This window comes from Ranitomeya variabilis, chromosome 2 (genome assembly GCF_051348905.1).
Source record: "Ranitomeya variabilis isolate aRanVar5 chromosome 2, aRanVar5.hap1, whole genome shotgun sequence".
Lineage (NCBI taxonomy): Eukaryota > Metazoa > Chordata > Amphibia > Anura > Dendrobatidae > Ranitomeya > Ranitomeya variabilis.
This window is the reverse complement of record NC_135233.1, coordinates 439,438,759-439,451,231: the sequence shown is the minus strand read 5'-3', so window position 1 is coordinate 439,451,231 and position 12,473 is coordinate 439,438,759. Positions and strand designations below refer to the sequence as shown.

Genomic DNA, 12,473 nt, shown 5'->3' with positions numbered 1-12,473 from the left:
CGGTCAATGACCCCCCCTCCATGGATGGGACACGAATGGGCTCAGGATACTTTAACTTTTGGAAGACACCGGCCTCGTGGTTGCACTTGGCTTTTCTTAGGACCACCATTGTTGCAGATGTCCCAATCCGTCTGAAGGAGCTTCATCAGAGAAAATAACTTTGCAGGGAGTACAGGACGGGGTAAGGTTATTTCTCCGATGATGCCTCCTTCCAACATGGACATCTGGAAGAATGATTGTCTGGAGAAGAAGTAGTGAGTGATCCCATGAGTCCAGTGTCCTGCCAGTAGTAAAGCATCCGGTGACCATTCGTGTGTATGGGGGGCTTCTCATCCATGAAGGGGGCTCACTCACAGTTTTACCTAAAAACATAGTCACTCATAAAGAAGGGGATCTAACTACCCCCCAATAGCGACTTTCTCTATCATCTAGAACAATGTGGGGTTGATGGAGACCAGATCAACAACTAAGTGGCTCGGTGAACAAAACGCTGACATTTTGTCTCCATGGCAAGAAACTCCCCCAGATATCAGTCCTATGAGAATCCGTGGACAATCCCCAAAAAGTGACAAAAACACAGAAATTGTGATAAATTCCGAGCTCGAAGTATCAGATCAGAAGCCTGTATAAATAAGGGGCGACGCTGTAAATCTGGAGTGTTTGTGTAAACTTTATGCATTTGTCAATAAAAGATCTAAAAATCACATAAGTGGCAAAATGCAAAAAAACAAAACTTGGCTCAACTTTTGCCCATGACAATAACATATGTACGTCAGACATTTTTTTTGATGCAACATTCTTAACCTCTTTTTTTTTTTCTCCCTTTTTACAGCTGTTTGCAATGATATTTGCCATGTGCCTGTTCAGGGGCATACAGTAATGAGACCACCGCTCAGGAAAACTGTGCCAAACTGTGAGGGTCTCTTAACTCCCCACCAAATGTAGAAAATCATCTTGTTCCACAGCCTCCATTGCCAGCGGGGGTCTTGCTCTACACCCCACCTGGGACCCTCGAAAGCAAAAAAAAAAAAAAAAAAGTGTTACTGTGAACACAATTTCGAACAAAGGACCCCAATTGCTGTATCAGTATGAACTCTATGGATACCCCCAGCTTGGCGGTCATTGCACTGGAGCCTTGCAAGTATCAGCAGCGTATACAATGATTATCGACCACTATGTATATAACAGACTGGTGAGAACGCGGACGTACGATGGTGAAGCCAGCGGTGACTGCAGGGTAGTACAAGGCACTGAACTTTTCATCGTAGAGAACAGTAAAAGTTTAGGATTCTGTCCTGTGTTTTATAAACTTTTGTTTGTAGATTTCCTTTTCTGATTGTATCGTAGCCCAATGTTAAAACTCTTATTTATAAATACATTGTTGGCTTTGGATAAACAAAAAAAAAAAAGTTGTTGGATGACTCGTTTAAAGCAGGAAATCGGTAGAACATCCTATGAAAAGGGAGACAAGTGCAGCCATTGCTTGCCCAAATCAGACGCCAGTCGTGTTGTGGGTACCGGAAGACACGAGCCCTCTCCCAAAATTCCCCATTGTGTAAAGGGGAATTGCCTGGATTCTTCTTTGCATTTTGTCCACAAATCCCTAAAATATCTGGCTGACAATCAAAACGCCTCTACCTGTCCGCCTTGCTTTACACTGCAGCACGGATCATACAACCACAAGCAACTATGGGAAAAAAAAAAGTAAAGTTAAATTTAGGGAAACACCCAACCCTCCTCGACTATTAAGAAACTCCTACAATAATACTGTGCCTTACCTCCGACCCATCATGCAAACAACAACTACACGCCATAATATTGATCTCGGCCCATCTTGTAAATATGACTTTGGGGGGGGGGGGGGGGGGGGGTCACCGCTAGGACTTAAAGGAGAACAACGAATGGATCTCCATTTAAGCACCTTAAGTTTATTTCATACATAAATATCATTTCTAATTCATGTGCTCAATTAGAACAATAATGTGTGTATGTCCCTATGACAACACTTCCTGGCCCAAAATATGGCAGTTAACCATCCTTCCAACACATAGATCAGGAGAAGAATGTGTTTGTTTGTTTTTTAATTAAAAACCTGGATATTAATTGGCTGCGTACTGTGTTTTCTATAAACCTTACATACGAGGTTCATCAAGACAGGAAGTGTTGTCATAGGGTACAGAAGCAACAACAAAAAAACCACACCGGAATGATGAAACTTCAACCAAGAAACTTTGTGAATGAGAAACTTAAAAGAATAAAATAAAAAAGCAGAAGTTTGTTTCATGTCAGGAGTTTTAGAAAGCAAGAAGCAAATCTGAATCTGCCGCCTGTGAACTTTCTGTATCACTGTGAATATGCTGTAATTCTGTGCTGGCGCCGGGGGTTCCTGCATTTGAGAAGTCTAAGCTTGGAGGTAAAAGAATCCTTCCCTCCTAGCGGAGGCTGCGGGCGATTACAAAGCAGCGGTTGAGCAGCGCCCCCTGCTGGACAACCATGGAAAGACAAAAAAATAAAAAAAAACAAAAAAACATTTTGTACCTGTAACTTGGTTTATAAGAACTAGTTCAAGATGCCTTGTCGTGCACAATCCTGCTTCCTTTCTATGAACAGATTTTTCTTTTTTTTGTTATTGAAATGAGGAATGGGCAGGACATCCAGACAATTCATATTTCTGTAAAAAATGAAGGAAACATTAAAAAAAATTGTGAAAGTACCAAATATGGGGCTGTTCGTGATTTTAAAGTGAAGCTTAGGGATGTCAAAAAGTTGCTAAGCATAAAATATTGGTGCCTACAGTGTTTATATAAATAAGTGCAGAATTATAAATATTTATAAATACAAATAAAAAGAAAACATTGAAAAGTTAATTGAGATTAAAAAGTTATTTCTCATTGGAGTCAGCAAGGTCAGAGCCTGCTGCCATTCTGGTTTGAGGAAAACCTTTCCTGGCTCCTGAATTAATTCAGTTTTACAGATATAAAGAAGTAGAAGATGTATCACTAGACAGAGGGAGGAACCCGGGGACAACATTAGTCGTCATTCTGCCTTCTTAAAACAAAAAAATGACCGTCCGAAGGATTAGGATAGGACTTGTCACTATTGTGGGATCACAAGTCCCAGCATGCCCTCCATAGACTTAGTGTCCATGGTCATTACTATACAGGTTGTCTTGACCGGAGAATCCGCAAACAGAAAATGAATATATATATTTTATTATATTATATATATTCGCTCAGATGGCCACAAATCACCAGTCATGAAACTACAATCCCCAACATTCTTAGGGAAAATAAAATGGAGTGAGAAACCAAACCAATACTGTTGTGGAATCCTGAACGGAACATTTACATAGATACATACCGGACATTGATTCTTTGTTGCCATCAGTGTAACTTTCCAATTAGGAGTCTGGGGAAGTAGAGTTGGGCCGTGTTCACACTTTGTGTTTTTGCTACATTTTTTTTTTTTTGCAAGCAAAACCTGTTCTCTTGGCAGTAAAGAAACTGCTTATAAAGAACAGATATTGCTGCGTTTTTTTGCTATGCATTTGCTGCTAATAAAGTTTAGTGCCCCTCCCCCCCCAAAAAAAAATACATGTTGCAATTTCCTTAGGTTTTTGCTCCAAAAATGCAGCAAAACTTGATACCTGCAACTACTGCACTTGCTCATTGCTTTCTATGGGTAAAAAAAAACAACAAAAAACGCTGAATTCCAGGTACATAAATGACAGTAATCACTGCTGATTGCCGGCTAGTTATTACCCCGACCGCCTGCAATCACTGATATAACGGATCGGCGTCCACTCCACAATCACATTGTTCCGACGGATTTCATGACATCTCTTAGGAGAGGTGCCGCACTGATTAAGTGGATGATGAGCCTCCTGCTCCAACACAAACAAGAACACGTCACATCCAGCGGAGTCACTGCAGAACACAAGGAGGAAGAGGATGGCTGCGCATCGTCTCACCAGTTCCTCAAGGTTTCTGCTTGCTGTCAGTGAATGGAAGATCGTCCTGGCCGAATACGTCCCGCACCGGAGAGTTTGTGACACTTGGGACATAAAATAGAACAATTTGTGCTGCAGATGTACAGGGCGTCCCTGAAGTCTGGACACAATCCAAAATAAATACAGGTGCTCATCGCTAAATTAGAATATCAAAAAGCTGCTGTTATAAAGTATTCTAATTTACTGAGATAATGACTTTTGGGTTTTCATTGGCTGTAAGCCATAATCATCAACATTAACAGAAATAAACACGTGAAATAGATCACTCTGTGTAATGACTCTATAGAATATATATGAGTGTCACTTTTTGATGATATTCTAATTTTGTGAGAAGCATTTGTATTTTAAAGAAATTACCGGTAAATGTCTTAACATTTTATTAAATTGGAATATTAGATAGCTTCAATATTTCCATCATTAATGCTGCACTTTGCAAAATTCTATTAATTAAAACTATAGTTAGAGAATTCCCGTGTCCGGATTTTACCCTGTATTTTATCTACAGAGGATACAATTGTAACAAAGACTGCGCTGTGAGAAGTGTCCGGTCAATACCGGATTTCACCAATCAGTATCTGTAATAGTGATCATCTTTCTATATTAATCATCCTCCAGTAGGATCAGTCATCTGCCATCACTTCAGTAATCATTTATCTTCCAACATCATAATCAATATTCATGATCGGCCATCATTAATTGATAATGAGAATCATCATCCATCGTGATCAGTTATGTATTTCAACTATTATGTTCCCCAATTATCCACCACTATTGATCAGGCATAGTTAGAACTTATCTGCCAAACTCCATCACCATCATACATAACGGCAGAGACGATCATCATTCATCATCCACTATAACCATTAAGAATCAACTTCTAAAATCATCTTTCACATTCCTTTACTAGATCCACTAATTATTCACCATCATCATTCATAGCAGTAACTCAACCAGCCATAAATCAATCTTCCAGCATCATATGTAACATGACAGTGATGATCAACATCATCCACCATGATCAGTCATACACTATCAATAATTATCTTGCATAATCAGTCACCAAATATCACATTTTATTTCATAACCACCATCATTATAATTATCATTCATCATCATCATGTATACCTGGGGCAGCAATCAATTATTTTTTCATAACAATCAATTATCCAACATCATAAATGGTAATCATCCAGAATCAAGTATCCTCCATCATTCATAGTAAAATAGAATAATCAATGAGCATCATCGGCCATAATCTACCATCAATCATCCACCATCAGAAGTGCAATAACCATCAGTGACCACCACCTTCAATGATGACCAGTTCTCCATCACCAACATATTCATCATCACCCTCAGCCATTGCCATCTGCTTTAGTCAGTAATGATTATCAAACGTCTATCATCACTCATCATTAATTGTGCTCATCAGCTACGGCAATCAATAAGAATCTCACTATGATCAGTTATCTGCTATAATCCATCAACATTTTGGGGATTTTCTCACAGTCTGAAAATCGTCATTTAGTTTGACCTTGATAAAGGCACCTGTCCAGCGCCCAAACGCGATGGTACCAATAAACACCTGATCTGAAGCGCCAAGACCCCTAACTTCTAGCAGCGCAGCCCATCTATCGCGATTCCCTCCAATTTGAGATAGTAGTAATCTTGCAGTTTTCACATCGGCCACTGTTTTTTTTTTTTTTTACACTCCAACCTCTTGTTCTTTCAGGAAGTGTTTTCAGAAGGCTCCTTATCAGTCATTGCAATCCTGCCTCTGATGATAACACAGGATCCACCAATCACAATAGGCAGAGTCACCTCCTCCCCTTCCCTTCACAGTGACCTTTGCACATGCTCATTAGAGGCTTTAATACCAAGGATAGTGAGAGTCTGTTCAAATAACCCCAGTGGTCAGAGTAAGAATCGCAAGATTTCTATTTGGTTTTCAATTGTAAATTAAAAAAATAAATAAAAATCTAAGAAATCCAATTTAAAAAAAAAAAAAAAAAATTATATATATATATATATATATATATATATATATATATATATATATATATATATATATATATATACCGGATTACTCACCGGTAATGCTCTTTTAATGAGTCCACGACAGCACCCCACATGAGAGAGAGGGATCCGCCCATAGGAACAGGAAACCTACAGAATAAAAGGAGGCGGTCCCCTCTCCTCCTCAGTTTAGTTTACAGAGTACAAAAAGGGAACCGCAAAAGCTTTAGTATTAATTCTTATTCAGCAAAATATCTTAAACTCTATACAACCATTATTTGTGAATTTAAAAGGAAGAGCTGTGCATAATTTAGGGAGGGTAGTAAATGGGTGCTGTCGTGGACTCATTAAAAGAGCATTACCGGTGAGTAATCCGGCTTTTTACCCTTCGCCACGACAGCACCCCACATGAGAGATTTTCAGAGATTCATTATTTGGGTGGGATTACTGTATTAAGAACAGCTCTACCAAAGGTCAGATCAGAAGATGTAGATAGATCAAGTCTATAATGGTTGTAAAAGGTAGAAGGTGTAGACCAAGTTGCGGCCTTACATATTAAATGGATCGGTACATCCGCTTGTTCCGCCCAGGAGGAAGCCATGGCTCGTGTTGAGTGCGCTTTAATACCCGCTGGAGGAATCTCGCCTTGCTTAGTGAACGGTACCGTGTAAAAGTCTAAGAATTTATTCCATACCCTACTATATATCAGGGTGGTAGATCTTTTCCTGCTCAATAAGAGGGTGTTTACTAGTTCTGCTGAGAACCCTCTTGATCTTAGTAGTTGTCTCTCAAATTCCACGCCGTCAAGTGAAGACCTTTCACTTGCGGGTGGAAAAAGGGGCCTTGGGACAGCAGTTTCTTGTCTGATGGGAGAATCCATGGATCGCATAGGCACATGGTCTGGAGACAAGAGAACCATGGTCTTTTCGGCCAGAATGGTGCAATGAGGATCACTCTTGCTTGTTCCCTCCTGATTTTTCTGATCACTAGTGGAATCAGAGACATCGGAGGAAAGGCGTATGCCAGCTGGAACCTCCAAGGATGGTGGAGAGAGTCCAACATATCTGGGTGATCCATGGCGTTCAGGGAAGCGAACCTTCTTACTTGCCGGTTGTCTCTTGTGGCAAATAGGTCGATTTGTGGTATCCCCCATGAGTCTGTTATCATACTGAATATGGATCTGTTTAAGGTCCATTCCCCTTGACGTAACTCGTTTCGGCTGAGGTAGTCTGCCCTGATGTTCTCTACACCTCTGATGTGCAGGGCTGTTAGGGATGTTAGATGAGTCTCTGCCAGCTGGAAGATGTCTGCAGCTATGGTCATTAGACTTCCTGACCTTGTACCACCCTGACGGTTCACATATGCCACTGTGGTGGAATTGTCCGAGTAAATTCTTACATTTGCTCCTTGAATCTGCGGAAGAAAGTGATTTAAGGCATATTCTACCGCTTTTAACTCCTTCCAATTGGAGGAACATGACAATTCTGCCTGGTCCCAAGTATCTTGGGCCAGACTGTCTTTCATATGTGCTCCCCACCCAATAGGGCTGGCGTCGGTGGTAATTATTTTAGACGGGTCTATTATCCATGGCACACCCTCTGAGAGGTGGTCCATGTCTAGCCACCAGGATAGTGATTCTAAGACATCTTTGGAAAGAGTTATTCTGCTTTCTAGATGTCCGTCTTTTCCCTGAGCCGACAATACCTCATACTGTAATTGACGAGTATGAAATTGTGCCCATGGTACAGCAGGGATACATGATGATAATGACCCCAGCAAAGACATGCCCTTCCTTAGTGTCATGTAGGGGTTGCGTATTGCGTCTGATACCCTTGATTGTATAGTCAGTTTCTTTGCCTGGGGGAGGAAGCATCTCTGACTTACGGAGTCTAGCTGGATTCCTAGAAATGTCTGGACGGTTTCTGGATTCAGCCGGGATTTTTCGAAGTTGACGATCCAACCTAGCTCCTGTAGGGACGAGATCGTATTAGATAAACGTGTTTTACACTGGAGCATAGAGTTTCCCACCACTAGAAAGTCATCTAGGTAGGGTATTATCAAGGTATCTCGTTGACGTAGATGAGCCATCACTTCTAATATCACCTTAGTGAAGATGCGGGGAGCCATAGAAAGCCCAAATGGCATTGCAACATACTGAAAGTGACGAACCTGTCCTTCCAGGATGACTGCTACCCTTAGATACTTTTGATGTTCGGCATGTATGGGAAGATGATAATAGGCATCCTTTAAGTCTATTCCGGCCATGACACACCTAGGAAACAAGAGTTTTATGGTTGAACTAATGGATTCCATTTTGAAGGTATGATTACGCAGGAAGGCGTTTAATCTCTTGAGGTTTATGATGGTTCTAAATGAACCATCAGGCTTATTGATCAAGAATAAAGGGGAATAGAACCCCTTCCCTTCTTGATCCTGGGGAACTTCTATCAGGACTTTTTTAGACAGAAGAGATAGGATCTCTGATTCCAGAGCCCTTTGTTGGTCTTGACCTTTTGGAGATGTTACTATAAAGGAATCCCAAGGGATTCGGTCAAAATCCAATTTTAGGCCGTATTGTACAATGTCCAGAATCCACTGGCTGGATGTTATTTGTTCCCATCTGGGGAGGAAGAATTTTAATCTGCCGCCTACCTCCTGGTTAGCGGTATTTGCGTTTCGGGTTATGGGACCCGCTAAAAAAGGCACCTTTTTGCTTCGGGTCCTTCGACTCCCATCGCTCCCTTTGTTCAAACGGCTTGTTCCTGGTAAAGGGACGTCTTTTGAAGGCTCTCCTGTAGGATGGAAGATACTGGTTAGGGAAGCCTTTTTTACTTTCTCCTGCTTTACTCAGGAGCTCATCCAGCGCTTTTCCGAAAAGAAACTCACCCTGGCAGGGGATCGCACAAAGTTTTGCTTTGGCCTGTGCGTCCCCTTTCCAGTTCTTTAGCCAGAGTGCTCGCCGGGCTGTGTTCACTAGGCCGGCTGACCTGGCTGCTAGGCGTAGCGAATCCACAGAGGCATCAGCCAGGAATGCTACTGCTTCTTTGATTAGAGGGAATTTCGGCAGGATTGACTCTCTCGAAGTTCTACCTCTAATCTGTTCCTCCAGTTGCTCCATCCACACTAGTAGTGACCTCGCAGTGCAGGTGCTAGATATGGCGGGCCTGAATGCCCCCGTGTTGGCTTCCCACAACCTTTTTAGTAAAGCTTCCGCTTTACGGTCCAGCGGGTCTGTCAGGACTCCTGAATCCTCCACCGGTAAGACCGACTGTTTGGTTGTGGAGGCTACAGCGGCATCCACCTTTGGCACCTTCGACCAGGTATTTAGCTCCTCGTCGCTGAAGGGATAGCGTCTTTTAGAGGATGATGGTAGAAAACCTCTATTTTGCTTATCCCACTCTTTTTTTTACTATTTCTTTAATAGTTTTTATGACGGGGAAGGACCTACGTTTCCTCTGTCCTAACCCCGCGAACATGATGTCCTGAGCCGATTTACTTTCTTTCTCATCTGAGCACCCCATCGTGCTTCTGACAGATTTTATTAAATTGTCCACACTGCTGTTGGGAAGACAAAGTCCCCCTTCAGTCTCGGATGAGCTCGGCTGGGATTCCGCTTCGCCTGAGGATATACATACGTCCTCTGACTGTGAACTGACTGGAGATTTGGACCTACTAAGCTGACGGGTACTGGTGGTACTAGTCTGCGCCAACCCCTGCATTTCTTCCCGGATCATAGCTCTGACATCTGATGCAGTCATTATGTTTTCCTGCCGTAAGGTTTGCATGATACACTCCGAACACAGTTTTTTAACAATCATCCGGGAGGGGCTGTGTACATAAAGCACATTCCTTGTGCTTGGATTTGTGTGTCCTTTTCTTAGTCTAGGAAAGATACAGGAGGAACATATATCAGCATATAGGAAGAGACTCTTTCAAAAACTCACCCAGTGAAGCTGACAGGTACCGGTTCTGGAGGCGGATTTCGTTTGGTGGTAGAACCCTTCTCTGGAGGTCGACCACCACTCTTTGTGCTGCTCCTAGCGCTTCTCTCCTTGCTAGGAGAACGCTGTTGCACTGCGGGCAAGTGCGCATCGTCGGCCGGTGAAGCCATCTTACACACACCGGCCCGACGCTAGCGCTGCATTTTTAAATCTGCCGCCCATTCTCCTGCCTCCCCGGACCAACCCGGAAGTGCTCCAGCGACTTCCGGGTTAGACGCGCCGCTCTCCCTCACCATGCGGCGGCTAGGGATATTAAGCCGGCCGCAGCAGCGCGCGCGTCCTCACGGTGCCGGGCGGACCCACGGTGACCGGACCCGGACCGTGGATGCTTGGCCAGACGAGGGGGGAGGCTGCAAGCAGGGGCTCCCCCGCCGCTGCTTCTGGAACCGCAGCCCCTGCCGTTCCCTCAGATACCGACGCAGGCGGGTGCATGGCCCAGGGATCCTCTTCATCTGTAGGTAAGCCGGGTCCCTGTAGGAACAGGAAACCTAAACTGAGGAGAGGGGACCGCCTCCTTTTATTCTGTAGGTTTCCTGTTCCTATGGGGCGGATCCCTCTCTCTCATGTGGGGTGCTGTCGTGGCGAAGGGTAAAATATATATATATATATATATATATATATATACATACATACATATATACATACAGTACAGACCGAAAGTTTAGACACACCTCATTTAAAGATTTTTCTGTATTTTCATGACTATGAAAATTGCACATTCACACTGAAGGCATCAAAACTATGAATTAACTTACTGCTTTGTACACTCTTGGCATTCTCTTGATGAGCTTCAAGAGGTAGTCACCAGAAATGGTTTTTACTTCACAGGTGTGTCCTGTCAGGTTTAATAAGTGGCATTTCATGCCTTATAAATGGGGTTGGGACCATCAGTTGTGTTGAGCAGAAGTCTGGTGGATACACAGCTGAGAGTCCTACTGAGTAGATTGAGAATTTGTATTATGGCAAGAAAAAAGCAGCTAAGAAAAACGAGTGGCCATCATTACTTTAAGAAATGAAGGTCAGTCAGTCTGAAAAATTGGGAAAACTTTGAAGTGCAGGGGCAAAAACCATCAAGTGCTACAAAGAAACTGGCTCACATGAGGACTGCCCCAGGAAAGGAAGACCAAGAGTCACCTCTGCATCTGATAAGTTTATCCGAGTCACCAGCCTCAGAAATCGCAGGTTAACAGCAGCTCGATTAGAGACCAGGTCAATGCCACAGAGAGTTCTAGCAGCAGACACATCTCTACAACAACTGTTAAGAGGAGACTTTGTGCAGCAGGCCTTCATGGTAAAATAGCTGCTAGGAAACCACTGCTAAGGACAGGCAACAAGCAGAAGAGACTTGTTTGGGCTAAAGAACACAAGGAATGGACATTAGACCAGTGGAAATCTGTGCTTTGGTCTGATGAGCCCAAATTTGAGATCTTTGGTTCCAACCACCGTGTCTTTGTGCAACGCAGAAAAGGTGAACGGATGGACTCTACATGCCTGGTTCCCACCGTGAAGCATGGAGGAGGAGGTGTGATGGTGTGGGGGTGCTTTGCTGGTGACACTGTTGGGGATTTATTCAAAATTGAAGGCATACTGAACCAGCATGGCTACCACAGTATCTTGCAGCGGCATGCTATTCCATCCGGTTTGCGTTTAGTTGGACCATCATTTATTTTTCAACAGGACAATGACCCCAAACACCCCTCCAGGCTGTGTAAGGGCTATTGACCAAGAAGGAGAGTGATGGGGTGCTACGCCAGATGACCTGGCCTCCACAGTCACCAGACCTGAACCCAATCGAGATGGTTTGGGATGAGCTGGACCGCAGAGTGAAGGCAAAAGGGCCAACAAGTGCTAAGGATCTCTGGGAACTCCTTCAAGATTGTTGGAAGACCATTCCCGGTGACTACCTCTTGAAGCTCATCAAGAGAATGCAAAGAGTGTGCAAAGCAGTCATCAAAGCAAAAGGTGGCTACTTTGAAGAACCTAGAATGTAAGAGACAATTTCAGTGGTTTCACACTTTTCTGTTAAGTATATAATTCCACATGTGTTAATTCATAGTTTTGATGCCTTCAGTGTGAATGTACAATATTCATAGTCATGAAAATACAGAAAAATCTTTGAATGAGAAGGTGTGTCCAAACTTTTAGTGTGTGTGTGTGTGTGTGTGTGTGTGTGTGTGTGTGTGTGTGTGTGTGTGTGTGTGTGTATATATGTATATGTATATGTATGTATATATAATTTTTTTTTTTTATATACACATACATACACACACAGTACAGACCAAAAGTTTGGACACACCTTCATACACAAACACATACAAGATTAAAGATTAACACATTTTCTGGATGCAGTGTCTCTTTTTATTAGTTGCAATGTGCTGCAGCGCCATCTGATGGGTAAATATTGCAAGTGCACTTAATTTAGTTAAATGAATAAAGTCAGACGTCTG

General features: G+C 42.8%; 1 protein-coding gene across 1 annotated transcript in view; it reads left to right on the top strand.

Moving 5' to 3' along the window:
* TSPAN18 (tetraspanin 18) overlaps positions 1 to 2,715 on the top strand; it is a 109,713-nt gene extending 106,998 nt beyond the window's left edge. Inside the window, exon 8 of the mRNA XM_077287070.1 lies at positions 833 to 2,715. Within this exon, the coding sequence (XP_077143185.1) occupies positions 833 to 880 (48 nt within the window). The 3' untranslated portion in view covers positions 881 to 2,715. The remainder of the gene's footprint in view (positions 1 to 832) is intronic.
* Positions 2,716 to 12,473: the final 9,758 nt, after the last annotated feature.